This window comes from Echeneis naucrates, chromosome 21 (genome assembly GCF_900963305.1).
Source record: "Echeneis naucrates chromosome 21, fEcheNa1.1, whole genome shotgun sequence".
Taxonomy (NCBI): Eukaryota; Metazoa; Chordata; class Actinopteri; order Carangiformes; family Echeneidae; genus Echeneis; species Echeneis naucrates.
In genome coordinates this window covers 8,575,547-8,599,226 of record NC_042531.1, presented here as the reverse complement: position 1 = coordinate 8,599,226, position 23,680 = coordinate 8,575,547, and the positions used below count along the sequence as shown (strand labels likewise).

Here is a 23,680-nt window from a genome sequence, read left to right as displayed (position 1 = left end):
CAGCTCACAAAGTTGAGACTCGCCAAAACCTGACAGCAGCAAGATTTCATGGACCAAACCAATCTTGTGTGATTAAAAGGCATGGAGGTTTTGGTGTAATTTGGTGTGAGAAAGGGTTGATTGGCACACTTTGGGACACCAACACAAATCAATCACTGTTTGAATGGCACAGCCTAGCTGACCACTCTATGGCCACAGCCCACCATCTTCCAAACGCTACTTTCAGCATAACACGTCATGACAAAGCAAAAGTCAAAAAGGATTCATGAGGAGAGTGTACTTCGCTGCCCTCCTCATGAACCAGCTCAGAATAATGTGACAGAGCTGCAGGCTGGCAGCATGATAGTACAGCTGACAAATGTGAAAAATTATTCAATGCAGTTGCGTCAACACAGACCAGAATCTCTAAGGATTGTTTCCGGCATCACATGGAATCTATCAAGACCACAGATCCCAAGCACACACATTGCATATAGAGTTTTTATGTACTCACGCCGTGCTGCCATTTCATACTTGCATTCCGTTCCACATCAGTTAATCATCCATTCTCGATCTTTATTCCTCGCTGACCCCCGTAGGGATGAACTTCATGTGAAAGTGTTGAGCATCTCCTGTTCCCAGCAAGGAAGCCAAGGCAAGCAGTCAAGATGAAGACAAAATCAGCCTAGCCGATAAACAGAAGAATCTCTCAGTTTGTGCAGATGACAGCATGGATTGTAGAGTAATAATTACAGAGAGTGTAGCATTAGCGGTGAAAGAAGCTGTCAGTAAGGCAGTGTGACTACAGTTATTGCTTCGGCTTCGCTTATAGCAGTAAATATATGTGTGGCTATGACCTTTGACACAGCAAAATAAAACAACTCACTGGTTATTTCCGCAAAAGTTAAAATTAGAAATAAAAATGTACAAGCACCTGCATTTTAAGTCCAAACACTAATGAAATCCATTACAAATGTTTCCCACACATGTTTAGTTTCACATTTAAATTAAGTCAAAAGTTACAGCTACACTGAAAAGTCTACTTGTCCCTGCTTAGAAAAAGCATGCAAACCGATTGAAGAAACATGGCTGTGAGAAAAAAAAAAAACAAAAAAAACAATGTTAGCGTCTCTTTTCTTCGACTATTGTTTATTTCTGGCACACTGTGAGAATGCATTAGATGTCCTTCTGCCCAACAATCACATACTCCACTAAATTTCAGCACTACATTTAATGAGAAGCAGGATTCTTACTGTGGCTGAAGTCTCCTCGACAAGACCCAGACATGTCCCAGGAAACATTTGAAACATCTGAAAAGAGGAAGCACACAGTCCGGTTATAATATCACTTCACATTATTTACAAAGTCCTGTTTGGCGTCTTCTTCAGCAAACAGCTTCGTGTGGCCTTCATTGTAACTGGGAATTGTCTTGTTGGTATTGACTAACCCGCGACCCAGACGCGGCCGACGTGTTAACTTCACATAAAATTAATTTATTTTATGTGAAGTCCATATTATATTTTGGAATCTTCACTTTTCACAAGAGTTGGTTCAATAATCTTTACTGCCAGGGTATATTATACAGAACCTGAGCTAGCTAACATTGGCAGTCGTTAGATAATAAAAGCACGGAAAGTACCTGAATGTGTCTCCAAAAAGGAAAATGCTAATTGAGAGTTCAGGAAGTCGAACCGGACTGTCTCTTCAGTGGTCCGACTCCTCAGGCGAAATGGCGCCAATCTACCTGATCCATGTCGGCTCCCTCTTCTTCTTCTATCAGACTGGAATCGCGGTTGGCAACTACTTTAAGTGGCATTACTGCCACCTATGGGACAGGTGTTTGGTGGTCCTGATGTCTTTGCCTGACTCCTGTTCCAACACAATCTTTCATGGTTTAATAAGTCTTTTGTCTCTAAAAATTTTCTCTTCAGTTTCCTCCTCTCACAAATATACAAACTCCACTCCTTTAACACATGTTTAACTGTTTCTGGCTGGCCATAGAGATTTCACAACCTTGTTTTGTGCTTCCCTATCATCTGAATGGTATAATGAAGTCTGGTTTGGCGGTCATTCTGCTGTAGGGGCTCTTTGTTGGGGGTTTCTGGAGGATATGATGAGTCCTACAACAGGAAGTGGCAGTAAGATGTAGATGCTCTGTTGACAACAACAATAATAATAATAATATTAAGGTAAGTTTTGGGAAATGTCTTTTGGTCATTATGGTTTCACATTAAGTCTGTACTGTAAATGTCATATTTATCACAGGTTTTCATTTAAAGAAATATATAATAATATTTTGTTTGTGCTTTGAGTGACTCTTTGATTTCTGTGTTTCCATGTGTGTGCAAATACAAACACACACACACACAAAAACATGACACATATTTAATCAGTACTTCTTCTGCTGCTAAGCACATATCTGTTTTTCTTGATGAGGGGGACCAAATGGTGAAAAGGACAGGGGGTGCCAAATAAAACGCTCTGTCAATTAATGAAGATCCAGCTAAAAACGAGCTCATGGACCAAAAGACAGAAACCTTTGAGCACCATTTGGCCATGGTTCACTTTCTGTGGCCAACTATTGGTCATAGTTTTGCAGTGTCTGTTGACATTATTCAGCATCCATAGTAATGTGGAGTCTGTGGTGAACTGGCCAACCCTGTTTTTGCCTGTAGTCTCATTTTTATTCCACAACCCAAAACATTTGTTGTGTTGCCAACACCACAGCAAAGCAAAACTTTACGGCAACAGTTCCAGCACTTAGTTATACTATTGTTTGTCACTTAGTTACTTCACCATTTTGGTCCAGCCTGAAATGGCCCAAAACCTATTGCATAATTACCACGAAATGTAATATGATCTATCACCAAAGAACAAGGCTGGCTCACCTGTTCAGATGATTTGTTTTAAATTAAGATTGAAAGTGTTGTTTCTAAGAGTTAATTTATAATAAATGATTTCAGTGAAATGATGATGAAGTACCCTCAAAAGGTTCTTGTGTTACAGTTCTTTAAAGACTGTGTAGTGATGTCGTTTGGATAGTTGTTCATGTGCAGTATTTTTAATAGCAAAAGTCTGGAGTTCAACTACAATTAAAGAAAGTAATTTTATACTAATTTATGTGATTGAAGTTATTTTTTCCATTGTTTTGTATCTTTTCACAAATAATGGGCTTTTTGCTACCCACTCTAACTTTTATGAGCACCCTCAGACCAGTGCTGCATTCACATTCTCACTAATGAATTCCAGTCTTATGATACAAAGTTGTTGTTATTTTATATTATATGTTGCACATACAAATCGAAAAGTCAAATGGAAATTTTTACTTGGTGTTTAACAGCGCTACAAAGGCTTTGACTGATTATAGATCGGATTCGGAAACTAATACAATTAGTATGGAAACTGATGAAATCACCAACAACCTGTAGACAGCGTTCTGTATAAACCATTAAAAAATCTGCAAAAGAAAATATTGTATTGTTATATTACATTCATTTAAACTCATTCACTTAAATGCTTTGAAAAATACAGTCTGTACTCTTTCATTAATAAGGATAGAGGCATGTTGGACTTGTATTTATTGATCAATCAATAAGTGGCAAACAATCTGCTATAACCAATCCCTTCCCACTGACTGTATAGATATATTATCCCAAAAACAGAGAGGCTATGCATGCAATGGACAAGTATTCAACAAATATTAAATTAATTTGACATTTGCAAAAGTTTGTAACGTCAAAAAATTTAACGTCAACACAGTACAGTGAATGGTAAATATAGTGAATAAGATATTTCAGGGAAACTGTTTAGCTCAAACTGTGAGTCAGCTTTTGCACATTATTTAAAGCCGTGTTAATAAAAACATGCAGCCTCAGTTATTTCTGCGTATTCAGAGACTCCAGTGGAAACATGCTAACAGGAACACCGATGTGAGGGCCCCGCTGCGGTGCGGCCCCTTTAGGGGACACTCCCCCGGCTTGGCTTACACACCCTCCGTCCAAAGACAGGAGCTCTGCTGTGCTGCTACAAGCTGTGAAGCCCGGACCACTCGGCTGCCGAGGTAAAACACAACGTTGTGTTTCCTAACCCCAAACTGTTGGTGTTGCTGCTGGAACTCCAGCACTTCGCTGACTGTGGCGAACTTTGGGCGGCTCTGCTGTTAGCAGCGTTTGTTAGCCTTTAGCCACCTGAGCTTAGCTCGTATCACCACAGAGCTAACGCTACCGTCGCACCGCCGGGCCGAAGGAGGGCAGAAATAAGTTATTTTCTTACATAAACGGGACTTTCACTCCATGTGAAGTAACTCACTTGCCAGGTAACTAAGTAATGAAACGCGGCGATGCCACCATTAAGGACAGAAGGAGGTTGATACGTTTGCTAACTAAAGTTAGCCGGGGTCACTGCTGAAATGCCAGCGTCTGATCGACTTTCACACACGACAGCACCTAAAGATGTGTTGAAGCCGTGTATAGCAGTTTCACCTATTATTTGTGGATGTTTGCGTGTAAGTAAGCTCAGTTGTGGATAATGTTGTTCAAGAAACTTTAGTGAAGCCTGGAGTCTAAATGTCGACAGTTCAACAGTCCCTGCTGTTAATCTGAAACATGCTCCAGATATGTTGTCCAGCTCATCTATGGCTTCAATAAAAAGGCTGGTCAGATTAAAGTTGAATCAGATCTAAACATTACAATGCCCAGGAAAGTAGACTTTATTGCGGGAATGCTTTGTCTGTTTGAGAAATTGTATGTCCAAGCTGATCACTGTTATCAACAGGTAAACTGGAAAGCTGTGAAAGAAACTCAGAGGAGGCCCCCAGAAGGAGAGTATCCCCCATTCCCCTGTCAGCAACATGGGGGCCCTTGTCTCACGGTGGAGGGTTGGTATTCACATTTTTAGCTCAGCTGTTGCTCATTGATTCTTGCTTTGTTATGGCATTATTTGCTAATATTTGTCTGGGCTTCTATTTGATAAGCAGTTAGTTTGGGAGTTAGTATGGGATTTTACTTATAATTCTATCACACTGTACCTTATGTAGATCTAAATGAAGAACAATTCATGTATGTGTGATTATTCTAAACAATGTCACTATTCTTTGCCATAGTGGCATCTAAAGTCAGATTACTTCACCATTAGTTCGTTAACACCAGTGGAACAGGTGTGACAGATGAGCAAAATGAAACAACATTGGAAAGATTATAGAGGAAGTTTCCAGATCCTTTGATGGAAGTTGCTTGTATGAAAAGGGCACTTGCTCTGTCCTCCCCGACTGAGATTTGAAAATGTTTGTCTTGCAGGCTAAACCATCCACTGTAGAGATTTTGGAAGGACTTGATAAGGTATGCTTCATTTAAAGTTCCCACATATATAGACAGATTGCCAAAAGTACTGTTTTTGTTCTCTGAAGCACATTGCATTTTAACATTACAGTATAATTCAAGACGTTTTGTCTTTTTATATTTGCATGTGGTCTAAGTTAGCAAGCTATAAAATGAACAACCAAAGCACAACAAATCTATGCTCTCTAAATTTTTCGAGTATTTACTGCCTAACCTGCTCAGTGGAACTGATGTACAATAAAGTAAGGCATTAAGTGTGTCATTAGAGAAAAAGAAAGACTACGTCCTCAGAAAGAACAAAAATTTTTGCACAATAGGTGTATATATTATTTTATTCAGTTACCTAAATACATATTGTTCAATAAGGAGACAAAACTCTGCACATGAATATAAAAAACTATATATAACATCATTCAGCTTTTTACCATTGTGAAATAGGAAGTGCCAAGTATAATTTCTTGCCTTATTCTGTTATACCATGTTCAGATTTAAACAAATTGTATACAATACAACATTTTTTTATGTTAATTGAGTTGCTTGTAGTCAGTAAGTGCTATCCTATGGCGTCTTATCAGTAAAACTGATTGAAGACATCTGGCAGCATGATAATAGCCACTGATGTTATGAAGCTCATTCAGCTAACTTTTAATTAGACACAGTGATATTTGTAATGTGAATGGCGAGATATGTATGTTATTTTGAAAACTTCCCTAAATATAGTAAGAGATATGGGAGTCAGTCATTGCTGCTTGATGACCACTCACACCTGTTTTAGAACAATCCAGTGGATAATATGTTGTGTGAGCATACATCTTTTAACTATAGTTCTGTGTCAATAAATGCCATATCAGCTCTTCATTTGTTGAGTGATGAGGCTTTGTGCAGCTTCCATACTTAAGTGTCAGGCTATTTTCAGCGTCTGTCCTTGGAGCTAAAGACACTACACACAAACTGTCAGATGGTATTGAAGGGCTGATAGGGGCCTGTTTTTTCTTCTAGAAAAATCCTGTCATTTCATAGGACAGAATGTTATGAATATACATTTTTATGAACATGGTTGCACCACAAATACACAACCATATGCATGATCATCTACAGCTCTAAATGGGACATAATTTTTTCCAGAGCTCAGAGTGACAGACGCACATGTTACAGTAGAATCACAGTGGCCAAGAGTGGATCCTATTCTGCCCACAAGTTATTTTTGGATGGGTGATCGGCTCTTTAAAGCAGTGGTATAACATTTCCATTCAAACCCCCCCCAAAAGAAGTAATGATGAGTAAATTACATAAATGAATATACTGTCCTGCCAAAAGGGAACCTGCTTGGTCATGCCTCAGTAGAATGATACTGCTGCATGTTTACCTTTTTCAATTTCTGTTGCTGCTCATGATCAACAGTCAACCCTCACAGAATTCCTATCTATGTAAATGCATTCCAACCATCCGGAAGGTTTCTTTTTTTCTCCAGAGACTTGTCCTACATTCAAATTACATGCTATTAAAATGTTAAGGGCACTAGATGAAGATGTTTTACCAGTTTTAGCAGTAACATCAACATGCCATAAGTTAGTTTAAAGTTCTTTTTTATTAATACAATAATATAACATTAAGAAAGCATTTAGTTCAGAATAGCATCAGTGGAAAGTGCTACAATGGAAAAAGAATAGCTCTGGTAACTAACAAGTTCTCACTTATGTGGTTATGTAAATTTGAAATAGTTTTTCATGTACTTACAATCTGAGTGTGAATGCGTTTTTGTTTTTTTTGTTTTTTTATGTAACATTAAAAAAATATATATATTTCCGAAGGATATTCAGGTTTTGGAAGACTATGGTGAAAAGTATCAAAGGCAGCTGAAGATATGGGTTGGACGGCTGCTTTTGTACTCATCTATCCTCTACTTGATGACGTGTGTAGTTGTGTATTTCTGGTATCTCCCTGAAAAGTTAATGGAACGGCTCATGTTGTCTCTTCCCTTCATAATATTTCCCTTCTTGTAAGTATCCAAAATGGTTTATTACATTCTCACCATGTTGAAAAAATAGAATAACGATTATTTTCTTTTCCTTCCAGAGTGTGGATTCTTCGTAAAATGCTTATAGTAATTTTTTCACGAAGAACTGAAAGAAATAGTAAGATCCATTTTACTTTTAACACACAGTATAACCTTTTTTTATATTCACACCTGAATCAAATTTTCTAATAAATGTTTTTTATTTTCAAGATGAAAAATTAGAGGATCTTAAAGCACAAAAAAGGAAAATAGTAAGTGATGTTTTAACAATTTCATATATATGTTTGATTCACAAGGTGACAGTTGATTGATGGCGACTTTCTTACTTTCCAGTCAAATGACACTATGACGATAATCAGTCATATTTGCGTTAAAAAAAGTTTTATCTTTTATTATTATGATCATATTCATGTACTGTATCTATTGTTATATAAAACAAAGGATCACCAGAACACACCATCTTGTAATTACAAAAATACATTTCTTTCCACAAAAATAAAACTCAAATGAGAAGAAATTTGGCTTCCTTTCACGTTTCCTAGTCACTTTTGCACGTTTTATAGTCAAGATACACTGTGACACATTGTAGGATTTATAGCCATAAAACCCAAAGAATTGCATTGTATCTTTTAACTCAGTTTCAGCTCCACTAACACCCCACAACCTTTTTTTTTCACATGTCCTTGGAATCATTGTAGAGCTTGACAGACTGCAAAGTAACTTTCTGCAAGGCATTTTCCATACATGTGAGGCATTTTGCAGCAGGATGCTCACAAATATAGTTTTACTGGTCTAAACAGAATTTGATTGGTACAGTGACTTAACCCAGCAAACCACTCTGCTAATGTCACTATAATTAATAGCATTTAGTGCAGGAAAGAAATAAATCTGAGAAATTGCTTGTCATCCTCTGTCAAGTCTAATAACTTTCAATAATTAGGGCTGATGGATTTTCACACTCTCCATTATCGAAGTAGTGAATGTAATTATTCTTCCTATTATATGTAAACATTTAGAAGTGTTTGGTACTTATGTTAAATGAAGATGTTCAGAAGTTTCTGGTGCTTCTCTCAGTCACGTTTAGTTGTAATATTATGGTAGGTAATTGTAATATCAATGTGTGTTTTGCGAAAGTTATATTAATGACATTAGATAAATATGTTGACAGTGCAATTACTCTAAAACATTTTTTTGTGGAAGTTTAATCGGCCTTTTAATACTTTTAATATTTTTTTCCAGCTTGAAGAAGTTATGGAAACTGAGACCTACAAAAATGCAAAAATGATACTGGAGAGATTTGATCCTGATTCCAAAAGAAAACTTGTGAGTTATTTACTTTTTACTTTGTCAATGTCTGTTTATAAAGGTTTTATGACATCTGTATGAATGCCTCCTTTCACACTCTTATGTTGTTAAGGAGCTGGATTCTACTCCAGTGGGACCTCAGAGGACTCCCAAACCAGGACAAGGTATAAATATAATTCTGAAAAAGAAAGCCCTTATTTCCTTACTCTCCTCTAATTTTTTTTACAAGTGTGGAGCAACCTGTAATGTTTTTCGTGTCAGAGCTCCGACAGCGCAATGTCATTCCAAAGACCCCCGCAATGGTGGTGAACCCTACAAGCAGTGCTGCTGCTCGCCCTCCTCTCGCCTCTGGGTCCACCTTTCCTGAACGTTCTTCCCACTCTGCTCCTGGTGGACCTCCAGAGAGGAGCCTGTCTGCAATAGCTGCTCAGCAGAGCTTGATGAGGAAGCCTGTGACCCCTGGAACACCTGTTCCAGGAGTTGGTGAGTTACCTGCACACAGTGGGACCACATCATAATGTGGTCGATTAAGGTGTGATTTACTCATCCCTGGCTCTGTGTCCCCAGTTGCTCTGCTCTGCAATGTGTGTTGTCAGCAAAGGTGTTATGTAGTTGTAATGGTTAATTGTATATATGGAAGTTTCAGATATCTTATTAAAAGGTTCAGCCTTTCCCATTTGTTTCAAAATAGGCGTATAATTGTGAACTGAGATTAGAAAAAGGCAGAAGCTTTTAATACTCAGGATATTTATCTGGAGAATATGATTTTGAGCAATACATCTGTGGTTGCTTCAAAAAATTTTTAAGCCAACCCAGAAACACTAAAAAACTTTCCATAGAACAGTTGTTCTATATGGAAGACATCTGTGTAGTGTAGGGGTGTTGAATATTCAATACAAATTATTTCTGGACTATGAACACTCAATAGAAGATGCAAATAAGAGCAAAAAGTAAAGGAAATGTGCTCCTAAAGGAAGCTGCATGCTGTAATTGCCATGTGGAATGCCAACTGTGAGGAATACACGAAGCAGAATTACATTAAATGTGATTAATTAGCCAGACTTGCGTTTGTTCTCTGGGCACTGGTGCTGGAATCTCACTAAATGTCTTTTAATGCCTGGTGAAATTGCCTTTGGCATTGGAAACGCCTCACAAATGGTTTACATGACTTGATGTTATCACCTGCTTCTGTTGAAAATTGAAAGTGAAAAGCAATTTGATACAAAGAGTCACCACAGAGTTTCCATATGTTGGTAAATTAATAACCAGCAGGATACTGAGACTCTGCCAAGTCTCACAGAAATGACCAGTCATCTTCCTATGATTGCTCTTGATGTTAGATTATATTAATTACTACAGACCAACACAGCAGGGATTCTGGACGTGCTTTGCAAGTGAGATCCAGTGTAAAGTCATTAAGAGAAAGGAGCAGAATTTAGTAAAATTCATCGTGGTTTGTGCAGTAAACTGTGAATCTGAGGCTTGTTATTTCCAAGAGCTTTAGCTATTAGCAAGATTGTTTATTGCAGTTTGTATTCAAGGCTGCAGACTGTGTCTAAATAGGAATTGATGTTGCACTATAACAGGGATGCATCCCCCCGGTCCACCCCTGGCCAGACCTGTGTTCCCAAGAGAAAGAGGTGCCATGGACAGAGTCATCGAGTATCTTGTTGGAGATGGACCTCAGAACAGGTACAGAACCCCACATTTATGGGTGCAGTCTCTGTTGTACATATAATCTAAAATGCTTTATTAATGCTGTACCAAAAATGACTTGCTAAATTTTACTGAATAGAAAGCTGCCACTGCTGCAATCTGTTATAATGCAGGTAATATCCCAATAGTAATAATAAATTAGTTCCTCTTGCGTTCCGTTCGAGGATAGTATTATTGTATTTATCAGTAAAAATATATTTTGAGTAACTCAATGCCAGCCCATGTACTGTGTGCTGTCTTCAATGGATTGTCTCTCCCCCCTCATAGATACGCTCTCATATGTCAGCAGTGTCTGTCCCATAACGGCATGGCATTAAAAGAGGAATTTGAATTCATTGGTAAGACTTTGAAAAACACAACACTCTTTGTCAGTCTCCATCAAACACTGTGCCTTCATTTGCCCTCTAGCATTTGGCAGTGTAGTATATCATATGGCTCTTAAATGCCTCTGCCACTACCGACCCCTGTAAGCAAAAACAGCTGAAGATTGAATATGCAAACAAGTGCTACACATCAGTCTGAAGTGTTTATGCATCTCGGGCATTTTTTGTCATTGGTTGATATTCATATATATTAATCCATGTCTGTTTGAGAATGTATTAGGGCAGTGACATGTACCATGTATATGGTGTTGTGTTTGTATTGTTTCAGCCTTCCGATGTGCATATTGTTATTTCTTGAACCCTGCAAGAAAGACCAGGCCTCAGGCTCCCAGACTTCCTGAGGTCACTGGCGAACTGAAGATATCACCTGAGGCACCCTTAGCATCATCTGGTGCTGACCTGCATGAGCATCACTCTGTTTTAGGTATTCATGCTACTCCAGCAGGTTTTGTCCATATAAGGCATATATCTTTTAAATGTAATGGTGATGCAAGTAAGCTAATGTAAATTCAACATTAATGCAATTTTTGAATTCAGTCTTTTATTGTAAACATGCCCTATAGTAATTTTGTAAAAATCTTTTTTGACTGAAATTCTTTCAAATCTAAATTTTGATATTCTGTCTAATTATCAGGGGACTCCAAACTGGCCGATCTATCTCCTGAGACAGACACTAAAGAACAAGCCACACCAGCAACCACAGAGTCCAGTTCTGTCTCAGACGGCCAAAGCACTCCAGAGTCTCAAGACCTGTCTGCTGAGAGAGCTGATGGAGAGCATGATTTGTCTGCCATGGAAGTAGAATGAAACAGTGGAGTCATGATAGTCAAGTCAAGCTGTAACACTGAGTTTTGTCTTTGAAGAAATGTGATAATGTAAGGTAAATGCCGTAAGTTTGAACAATACAGTAACAAGCCAGCAGCTGATATGATTTTTGACTTATAGTACACAGTATCCTTTCTTTTGAGAATTGTTTTTATAGTCCTAGCAATAGTCAGGAATTACATCACAAAGCACTAGCACTTGGTTGAAACTGCCAAACAACCCATCTCTTTAGTAATATTACATGTCCAGCACATCCAACATCTCATTGAAAGCAGTGAGAAAGATATTACATTAAGTTGTTTTGATTTTGAATAGGAAAAGTCTTTTCCATATTTTATTTGTTTTTGACTGAATTCTAAGATTTAACTATTTTGGCTACCAGAGAACTGCAGAAATAACATGAGAAATATTCTGTGGGAAAATACGTTTTATTTATGGGGAAGTATTTATAAATATTTTTCTAAATACCGTTCCATCCATGTTCGCTGAGCTCGCTAAAGCACAATGTTGCTAACAAACTGTTTACACAACGATGGTACCAAAATAGGGATGTACTTACAATATGTATTTATTTCTGAAAGGGGGGAGATTTATGTTGGTACTGTGCACATGCTTTAAGTGCCTTTTTATATTTTAAGTCTCTGCCTCAGAGTGTTGACAATATAACATATTTACATATGGACAATAAAGTCATTTAGCTGTGTTTTTTCAATCTTAAGTGACAGCATCCGCTGAATGTCTGAATTCTGTTCTATAACAGTAATACTAAATAAATATTTGAGAATAACACGTGTGCTCAGGATCACAGACATTTTTGTTTTTATGAATAACTTTGCATATACGGTTTTGTATTGAGGTGTGTGCATAGACATCCGCGAAAACACGCAGTTATTTTTTCTTATTTTTGCATTGATATCAAAATTTGAATAGACGAACCGGTAAATGGCCACGTTGACAGCAGATCCCTGTTTTCTTATTGTCTAAATTCAGCTGTGTTTTAAATTGGTGCCACTTTTCCTCATCCAGTTTCTTACCAAGAGCATGTTTAAACAGTCTATTTTCATTAGCAGACCAATCTTGGCTTGTGATCATTTTATTTTAGCTCATTGATCATTTTAGACAGCGTAAGATAATGGTGCTGACGCAGAGCGTGGCCAGTCTTGATTGCTTGACCCTCTTCATTTGCAACAAGAACGTCATTGTGGTTACAGAGCTGCTCTGCCATCATATAACCCTTCTCCCCTGAAGATGCACCGAAAACTATTGGTGAGGTCAACACCTCAAATCTTCTATGGGTCTTGATAATGTATGTTTACAGAGACATGACCTCCTGGGCCTTGTAATGCATCAATGTGACATCGACAGTAACGCCTGATTCCACCGCATGCTGTTTGAGGTTGACCTCTGACTGGAGCCAAACGGGGGGAAAAAAAAGGGACATCAATAGGACAATGTTTGGATGTTTTCAAACCATTCGGAGGTTGTTCAGTATACATAGGCTGCATATGTGCATCGTCCTAAGTAATTCATCACAGAACATCTCTGCCGTGTGGGTTGAAAATGTGTTTTCAAGTAATATTTTGGATTCTTCAGCGCTGAATCATTTCTTGACAGTTTGTACAATTATTATTTCTGTGAAAGGTTTTCAACTCTATTACAGCATTCATTTCTTTGTTTGGCTTTTTCACTCTAAACAATGCTTGAGGAGAGAGATTCAGAGATTTAGGAATTTCTTGGGAGATAAAAAAAAAAAAAAACAGTTGCTAAAGTAAGAGTTTCTTCAGCCAAAGTTAAACAGCTTTGACTTTATAGACCAGTTACTCTGGTACAAGCATTTGTGCAGAGATGTTTTGTTTTTTGTTTTTTTTTGGGGGGGGGTCCAATTTGAAATAGAAAGCTTATTTAGGTACAATCTACATATATGGTGGACCTTAAACTACCTGATCAGAATATTTGCACTGTTGACCAAAAAAAAAGTGAAAACAAAATATACACATAGGTTTGTGCCCTATTGTCCAAAAACTCAAAGGATTACATCTGGATTACTATCATGGAAACACTAATTGATTTTCAAGGATGACAAATGACATACAAAGCCCCAGTGCCAAGGTAATTTTGAGCATGCAATGAAAATGTACAGTGTGGCTGTCCCAAGGTTCATAGTTCTTTTCATACTCATCTCTCACATGTGCATTGGAGGCCACTTGACTTAAATTTATACTGATCTTTTATTTATACCCAGAAAAAATGGCAGATAAGAAACATAAGTGTTCTTGATATTGTGTTTTGTCATATCTAGCAGCCAAAGATTGAAATCCTGCGAAACAATTTTCTGAAGAAATGAAAGAGCGTGCCCTCCTGAACCCTGGAGGAAAATAACCCTGCGGTGCGAAGCAGAATATGAAACAGAGGCACAGAATAAGTAAAATAGACAAGTGCACCAGGCTTGTCACTTTTCCATTTGCTGCCCCTGAGTGTGAGCACTTCAAAATTCTCCTCATCTCGGCGAAGGCCTTCATCGTTATGCTCTATCTACTGTACTGAATACGAAAAAAACCCATATCAGACATTGGTAATAAAGAAGGGGGTTTAAAAGATTTACCATGTTTCTGTCAATCATGAAGTGCAATGCAACAGGAAGAAAAACAAAGTCATAAAGCATGCAGCTTAAACCATAGTGCACTTGAGACGATGTGGAAAATGCTGGGATGAGTGTCACAGAAACAGTTAACGTTTGTGATATTAGACATCACCATTGGCTCTTGACAACAGCATCATTACACTGCAATAAGAGCACAACCTCCTTCAGAGAAGCATTAAAATCAAATTAGATTATACAAAAGCTTGGCTTGATGAGCATGCGAGGGGTGATGGTTCCCGAGCAGCGGATCTCTGGCTATTACTGTGAAACTATTCAGCTGTTTGGACTTGAATTGCCACTTGACAAAGTTGAGCAGTGTCGCACAAAAGGTCATCAGCTTCCGAGAAATTAGTTTTTAAAATTCAAGTCATTTGAGGGCTATGCATGCAGATGGATGGGTTTCCATTTTGTTTTTTACCCTCACATTCTATCTGTCAAATCACAAATGAATCCTGCTGAATGCATGATGCTGGCAATAAAACACTGTGCTGTAGTTTATGCCAGAGTGACATTCAGGGATCAGAGAGCATTGTCATTCTCTGATCCCTCCTGAACTCATTACAACATCGAGCGATGACATTTGCTTGAGCACAATCCAGTTTGACAATTATTACTCCAAACAAGCCCCTATTGCACCTTGATTATAAATTAACTAAACAATAGCACAAGCTTTTAGAAAGACAACATGGGCATGAAAATATCTATTTAATCACAGAATTAAAAACTGCCTTCCTTTAAGGTGAATTACTTGCATGAACCAGATTAGAATCTATCACAGTAACAGAATTTATTTTGGCTGTTATTTTGTGCTTGACCATTGATATATTGATTACTTTTATTTAGTGTTACGGTAGGACATGCCCTGGCAATCAATAATGTAAAAACAAGGTTAACCTAAATTTACAAGTACTGTCATAGGCAGCACAGTAGCTGTAGCCAAGGAATTACACTTTCTGTTTTATTGCAGTCAAGTATTGTATGTTTCTGAGGGAGGATGCTCAAGAAACCACCAAAATCAGAAGAGGGACAAGAAGAAATGAAAGGCTGAGGCAACATAGCCATGCCACTACCTCATGTGGAAATCATACAAAGCATCCTGCAGGCAGCAGGTTCATTTTATAGCTTCATCTATTACCACACTGTCATTGTTAATTGTCTTCTTTTTACCTCTGCAGGATTCTCCAAATTGGTCCTATCGAATGTGACAGGAGGAAGAGCATTAAGCATCTGACAAGATGATATCTAAGTTCAATTTCCTACTCCTCACCTGATTTATACCTGCAGCAGATCATTTTCCTTTCTGTCATAAAGACCTCTATAAATCAGTGGTGCTTATGGAAGCACTACAGAACAGGGTCTCTGGATTTGTATCCCCTGTGTTTGCTATTAGGAAGCCATTACAGCCACATTTTCCTCCTTCAAACAAAAATGATCAAATCTAATACTGGCAAGATTAGAGAGATAAAGAGAAAAAGCGCTGGCAGAGCTGTTCAACACAGTCTGCTATCTAAACAATATGCTCTAAACTCAATAAAAAACAGGGCTTTTTGCTGGTGACACCATTATCCATCTGTTTGGACAAAATTGCTGTATCATGGTATAAATCTGCGATACAAGTGACATATCCGCTAAAATAAAAGGGAACATTAACTGCTCTATCTTCTAGAGGCCATGGGACTAGCTGGCTATAAGCTCAGTCAAGTGTGATGGCAGTTATACTGTGTTTTACTAGACTGCAGACAATTATACTTTGCTCCTCTCCCCTAAGAAGACAAACTGCCATGGCTTCAGCTGAAATGATTTCAAATAGATTTTCCAAAATGTCTGTCGCCAGATTGCTTCCATACATTATTTCACTTAAATGGAGAGAAAAAAAGAGGGAGCAAATCCACAAATCAATCACAACAGCCCACTTTACCAGATGGAAAGACGAGAGCTTTCAGTGTGTGTGTGTGTGTGTGTGTGTGTGTGTGTTGAAGACCTGCAGAGGACAGCTTTAGGATGTGCACAGTAGTGTCTCAGCTATGTGTCTCACTCATCCTGAAGATGACTTAGAGTATCTACTGTCTGCAGTGACCTGGCAGGCCTGTAAGAGTGAAATAATGTATAATGAACTGACCCGATGACTTCTTGCTAGTTCGACAACTAGTTCACTCAACCATCACAGGCGATCCATGAGAAGAGTGAAACAGTTGGTTCACATGGGATCATCAAACATATGCTAATCCTGAACATGTTATAGACTGATAATGTTTTGTTGCACAGAAATATGGATACATTGATTTGTCTATTTTGCATGTTATTTCTCATACAAGAATAACATTTGTTTCATGCTGCCTGCATCGACATATTAATATTTTTAAAATGATTTTCTGATATAACTAGATTTTGGTCTATTATCTGACAGAACATGTGATTGATTGATTGTGAATTTGTGCCAGAGTTGATGAATTATTTATTATGAATCTTAAAATGATTCTCTCTTAATGCCTGAGTAATGAATGATCAATTTGTGCTCATTTACTTTTGATACTTCTGGATACCTCCTTCAGTATTATTTAAAAAGTGAACTTTATTTACACAATTCGTCCTCCGTTTATCATCATCCGCATAGAGACAAATGATGCGTTTTTAGGATCAGCCAATAGGAACGCTTCATTTCAGCCCGGTCAGCTTCCAATCACCGCTAATCACACTAAAATATCCCCAAACTAACGTCCTCTGAAATTACACTTTAAAAGTTGGGAAATGGCTGTTTTAACACACGGAAGCAAATATTTAACTTCCTGATTATAATTAGGTGATGAAAAAGCTCAGCTATATTCATGCTGCGGGCGAGAAGGACAACGGGAGTTGTAACGAACTGCTAAAGCTAACTAGCTGAGCAGAGCCGCCGCGGCGCTTCAAACCCGGAACTGAGATGGTGGGTGAAAAACGAGTCGCCGAGCTGTTCCTGCTGTGGCTGAATTTGTCTTTCACAGCTGCACTATTTCAACCACGACAGGAGCGCCGAGTAGCTTCAGCCGTCGTGTCAAGAGGCCGGGGCCTGTCTACTTCCAGGAGAAGGTAAGCTCCGTCTCGGGCTAGGCTTAGTTTTTCATGGTGACTGAGGCTGACACACACCTGATGGATCAGGTTCAGTAAAAGTGCACATTAGCACCCCGTTGTTCCTGAGAAGTGCAACTGCAATACAACGTTAGCAGTGTTCGGCAGATGAAATCTAATTGTGCCTGCTAACTGAGTGTTTCTTCTAGTTTTAGCTGTCTTTCTTTTCTTTTTTTTCTTTTCTCTTTTTGTAAGAAAATTTAGAACATAAAGTAAATTGTGGTTTGTTTATTCCCGTTGTTTTGCTTGTGCACTCATTCTTGTGCATTCTATTCAGTTCAGTTCAAATACTTTATCCGTCCCTTGGGTGGCAATTTGAGGAAAGCTGAATTGCAAACATAAAAACAAGACCAAACAATTCATTCACAGACTTTAAAACAAAGTAACAATGCAAAACGTATTCGTGCAATGATAAAAGTATAATAAAAGCAAAGTTAAACGACAGGGTCAAAGGTGGTGGCTAACTCATAGCTGACGTCAAGATCAATAGTGTGAAGGTCATCTTTTCTCCTTTAGCTGCTGTTGTTCACAACTGTTCTGACATCGACAGTAGGTTTAAGCTCATGTCTATGTCTCCTCATTTTTTGCGTTGAGAAATAGTGCTCGGGCTTTCAGCAAGTGAAATATGTGCAAACAAACTACATATTGTCATGAGTTATCCAGTTTCTGTTCAGTATTTACACTCTGTTCTTGTGTGAAGAAAACATTTTCTCCCTGCGTTGGTTTCTGACAGTTGTTAAATTTGCACATCAGTGGACACATTAGTTGAAAGGCGATAAGCTGACCTTGGCTTGTTGTTTGGTAGGCCTGAACTTGTAATTACTCTTGGAGTGTGCTCACTCTAATCTTACCAAAATCTCCAGTTGGTCCACACAGCCATGCTGAGTGTGCTGGTCTCAATATGGGTGTGTTATCAATATTTGGCCTTGTCTTCTCAATTCTTTTAACTTCAGAACCTTCCTATAAGGTGCACAGACTGACTTTAATATTATGTTAATTTAATTAGCAATTTTTTAATGTATGGCAACAAATAAAGAAGCCTTTCACAGCAGGAAATTCTATAAAATGATTGGATATGATATTCCAGGTCTGGAGACAGTTCAGACATTTTACTGGATTCATTAAAATTGTTTGTTTATTAGTGTAATATGTTTTTAGTAATCTGGAAAGACCCTATTCGGGCACTGTGGACTTCCCTCCTCTCCTGCACATTTTATTTAAATATATTTTTCCTGTTTAGTACTATATTCTAACTTTTTTGTGTTGTTGCACACATATAAAAATCCAAAATTGAACAGTAGAGTATTGATGTTGAAGTGTATGCATCGGACTGATCTGGGCAATCTGACATGCCATGCTGCCCCTTGTGACCAGGAAAAAAATGCATGCGTAAACAAAATGAATGACTCTCAGATGATGTTTTTCAGTTCCTCTGCACTGCACTTCCTTTCAAAACAGACAGAGAGAAAAGACATTGTAAGTTTACAATAAAGCAATGAGCACATAGACACTTGTCCAATATCCTCAGTGCATTCAATGAATTGTCCTACAACTGAATAGATAGTTTAAATGTCTCAATCACAAAGATATGTAAGACGACAGAAGCCAAACAACTCGTGAGCACATGCCTTGCACTCGAAAGAAACTTTATATTAAATTAAAAGACCTATTCAAATCCTGTAGTGTCTTTCATTCCATAAGAAACAAGTTGCACACATTATGACCATACTGCAATTCAGCATTATAGTCATGCACATTTATTATGTTTACTTTGAATTGCTCAAACAACCATGCATGACTCAATCCATCTCTGCTTTGTGCAGATAGAGATGTGTTTGAGATGAATACATGGGGAAAAAAACTGCCACAAATGTGCAAAAATTTGTGCTGAATTGAAACAACAGATAAATTAAGGAGCTGCTTCACCGATTTCCATTTTGTAATTGAAAAAATTTTAGCCTCTCAGGGTTCTTTATCTTCCTTCTGACTTTTTCTATTTCATTCATAATGTGTCTATCATGTTATAATGTCTGAATGAAGATATATAATAAACTTATGTCATTTTAACTAGTGTATGTTTGACCTTTGGTTATTACAAAGACTCTGTAACTTAAATTGGCCCAGAAAAGAATTAGCTCATCATAGTGCCATTAAAAAGATGAGAAAATGTAATGATAATGTATAGGGAAAATCTCTTCTATTTCATGCATATTGTTTTATATATTTATATATATATAGGTCATATAGGTAGCATTCATTGAGAGGCAAGCAAGCATTAAGCATTTCAACTTGCAGTATATATATTGTTACAAGCATTCAACATCTGTCATAGATTATGAGTATAGGAGGAAATCAGTTTTGACAACCCCCCCAAAACAAAAACAAACAAATAGCACCCTAGATTTTGACAAAAAAAAAAAAAAAACCCAAAAAAACAAACCAAAAAAAATCAACAACAACAACATCCAAACGCTGCATCTGTTCTGGTTATGTACAGTGACATGAATGGATAATCAAGCTCCTCTGTTCTTTCTGTTTATCCTGATGGCAAATATATAGTGATTGTGTTTAACTTCATGAATTGTGAAAACAAAAAAGTACAGGAAATAGGAATTTCTATTACACATTAAGCACACATTTAAAGCAGTGCTGGGAAATGATCAACAAGTGAGTTATTTTAATAACATATGATTTTATTTATTTATTTATTTTTAAAAAGCTTTATATGCGCAGTTGGAGTACACACTGAATTCCATACTGTGAAGCTGTACATATTGTTGGTATTTGTGGTCTAGGGGAAAAAAAGGAAATCAAAAAGAAGAAAGACCTTGAAAGATAGAGGGTGACACCACAGAACGTCAGCAATGACAGTTCAAAAATGCATCTTACAAAATTTAAATACGTTTTTCTGTGTTTGTTACACCAACAATGGCATGACAACCCACAGCCAACATTCATGAAAGTAATTATCTCAATAAAGCCTAGGTACAAAAATAATCCAGTCTCTTCCTTGTGGACATTAGCCTGTTGGCACTGCTGTGCTGTGACTGTGCACCAGATAGTCCTTTACAGGGAAATTCCCTGTTGCCAACCATAATTAATTGCTCTACAGTCTTTGAGGCCATAGTGCTCATCAGTTATTAATTAGAAATTCATTTCACTGAATAAATAATGCTCATGATTGATGATGAAACTTGTAATTAGGTTCTTGGAGTAATGCATAGGGGAGAAAGCCTTTACACTTGAATCCAGGCTATTAAATACTGCTCATTTAGGGAACTGCTATATCTCTTGTCATAAAGCTGGGCTGCCAAAGTAACATCTGGATTTAGGGAACACAAGCATAAGTTGTAATTCATATAGGTCATGATAGGCTACCTGCTTCAACAACAACTCATGATCCTTCATATTCCCAAACTGCTTTGGTTGAGAAAACTAAGCCAGTAATTCCCACTGCGTCAGATTAGACCAATAAAAACCTGTTATCAATTTAAACACAACAGCTTACATTGTTTTTGCCAAAATTAAAACGGATGAGGGTGCTGGACTGCAAAAATCTCATGGGTGTTGTCTTGCATCATATAGTCTGCTGTCTTTTTAAATGACGAAACAGAACTGTTAAAATTCAAACCATCTATGGCTCACTATTGATTGTAGACACAGGAACCAACTGTTATTGATAGCTTTTTTGATATATCTTCTTGCAACCGCCAGCCCCTTTGGAGTTTTATGGAAAATAAACCAGTCAATACATACCTATTAGGATTTCTTGATCTCAGCCTATAAAGCTATAGTGTACAGTGTTTCCGATGCTCATTGCATCATAACAGCCTCCTCCAAAAGTAATAATAGCTATTACTTTTGGAGGCTGAAGCATCAACTTACAATGGTTTTCTGTAATAGTCTAGTTTTGGGCCAATTAGCATGATTGACCAGCAGACCAGGGAAAGGTGCACCACAACGCCCCACTCCAAAAGGACAGGAGAAAAAAAGAGCAGCAGCTGATGATGGTGTAGCCTCATCAAGCAGGAATATTGTTACTGGTCCTTTTCACCTGTCATCAGTGGTGGGAGTGAGCAGTGGTAAACCCCCACTCCTCCTCCCTTGTGCTAACCAGTATCTCCCCTATTAGCAATTTATAATGGAGATCAAGAAGTAGTCAGTGGAGAATGAAGACAACTGTCGGCACCCATTCCTAATTGGCTTTATGTTCTCTTTCTGATAAATGGCTCACAACTACTATAGAGTCCTGTGGATTTTATTGCCCTAATAGGACTCAGTAACTGGATTTACTAACAGATAGTGGGTCAAAAAGGACATAGAGAGCAAAAGTGTTAATTAATATCAATAATGGCCAATTATTAGTTTGACAGAGGGATCTAAGCTAGCTGTGTGCTCTAATGACTCTGAGCTAACTTGAAGGGAAACACTGGCAAATTAGCATAACTGTGTATGCGCACTCCATGGAGGTGCCCAGCAAACATCTGTTATGTTAGAAATTCAAATAGAATTCCTATTAGTAACCCTGGTTGTGGTTGCATAATCAGTCATTCTTCTCTGGCCATTTTGGAGGCACTAACAATGCCCCTGTGACTGGTGGAACTCCTCCCTTTGGGCTTTCCAATCAAATTTGGCCCCATGTGGACCAGGTCCTAACAACAGATGAGGCAGTGTTGACTTCTGAGGGAGCTTTATGCTCTGACAGGAGCTCAATCTATTCATCCATGACACATGACTGAAGGAACAAAAACCTGCTTTTTATTTGAATGCAGCAGCTATGAGTTAAGGAATTAATGTTGAAATAGCCTTCTGACCTGGTGGGATGGAGTTGCTTATTTCACTTCACCTTTTTTTTTTGCCTTTCTAACAAGTGTATTTGGAGGCGTTGAACTATTTACAAGTTGCATTTATGCCATTAATTCAACTTCAATACTGAATAAACACATAGTATGAGAGAGGATGGTAAACAGGGATTTATTACTTCATACTGAGGTCATCTGAAACCAGCAGCTTCTTTAGGATATTGAAAGCAGAAAATACTCGCCAAGGAATTGATTTTCTATTTGGAGCAAATAATACTAGTTCTCTATACCTTATGGGAATTACTGCTACTACTACTGCTGTATGGATGCCAGCGTGCATTTTGCATTTGTTGAAAGAGTGCTTCGTTTGTAATCAATGGCTACTGTTAGAATAAATGCATAGAAAGACAAGAATCATCAATATCCAAGATTCACGTTTAATGTTTGCATATATTGCAATGAAATAATAGTGAAATACAGTTATCTGGTGGGCATTACAGAGTTGCTGTTTGTCTACTGCGTTTAGCCCAACCTTCTATGAGTGCACATGAATGATTAGTCGAGGGTTGAATGATTTCACGTGCTGTGTATTTTTGTCTGCCACCTGACCAATGCAGTTTGTGAACATAATTCACATGAATTTTTTTTATATATGTATATCTCAAAATCATAGTATGGGAATGTTTTATTGGAAATGTTATCATTACCCCTCTTTCCTTTCCCAGAAAATTATAAAAGTTAATTTCTTGCTATTCATAAGAAGATTACTTATTTGCTCACCTTGCTGAAATCCATTTCCTTCTCCCAGTCCATTATTCTCTTCTAGTATTGAACGCTCAGAGTGAATAAATTCCATATTGAAAAGTTTATTTTTATTTTTATACATTTTTTTTATTTGGTGCAAAACATGGATGATAATTGACTTCATTAATATTTTTTGTATTTCGTGTGGATATTTTCATATAAACTTGAATTCATAGCCTACCTGACAAGTACACGAAACTTGTGCTCAGTTTAATGTCACTGCATTAATTTTTGAAGTAATATTACCCTTAGCTATATCTGTGAAATAGTGTGACTGCTGTCATGACTTACAACTAGATGTGACCTTCTCTGTTATAATCTGAGCATGTAATTCCCTCTAGTGTAATGTCATGTTTGATCAGAGGAGCTACCAGTGTCCTGATCTCAGCAGTACACAGCAGGAGGTGTGGCGAGTCAAATGGACAACCAGAGGTTCTCCTTAAGGGCAAAAATGATGTTGTCTGCATATTCCACCCTCGCTGTGGTTGCCTTTGCGGTATGATTTAATATATTAAAAATTTTTTACTCGGAAGCCATCATCATGTATTGTCTCTGTAGTGTTGTTATAATGATGTGCTGTGATAATTTGACGACTCCATGATACACTAACAAAAAAGTGTACACTGCATTAGTGTTTGGAGGAGGGGTTTCAAAAACAGCTGTAAATGTTAGCTTTTGAGTTGACTTATTTTATATTAAATGGCTGCAGGCTTTTTTGTAAAGTCTTCTTAATATGGGTCTTGAATTAATAATTTTTTCTTAATAAA

General features: G+C 37.7%; 1 protein-coding gene across 3 annotated transcripts; it reads left to right on the top strand.

Moving 5' to 3' along the window:
• The first annotated feature begins 3,908 nt into the window (after positions 1-3,908).
• On the top strand, positions 3,909-12,354 carry lnpa (limb and neural patterns a). Of its 3 annotated transcripts, none has more exons than XM_029530196.1 (13): positions 3,909-4,039; positions 4,753-4,855; positions 5,274-5,315; positions 7,127-7,314; positions 7,392-7,450; positions 7,543-7,583; positions 8,572-8,655; positions 8,750-8,801; positions 8,899-9,120; positions 10,224-10,329; positions 10,621-10,691; positions 11,005-11,160; positions 11,371-11,543. In XM_029530196.1, exons 2-13 carry the CDS (start codon positions 4,829-4,831, stop codon positions 11,541-11,543), a joined length of 1,221 nt encoding a protein of 406 aa, XP_029386056.1. In that variant the 5' UTR covers positions 3,909-4,039; positions 4,753-4,828. The 3 variants fall into 3 exon arrangements, with proteins under 3 accessions (XP_029386056.1, XP_029386057.1, XP_029386058.1); XM_029530197.1 differs by lacking the exon at positions 3,909-4,039 and adding an exon at positions 4,348-4,483; XM_029530198.1 differs by lacking the exon at positions 3,909-4,039 and having other exon boundaries at positions 4,829-4,855; positions 11,371-12,354.
• Positions 12,355-23,680: the final 11,326 nt, after the last annotated feature.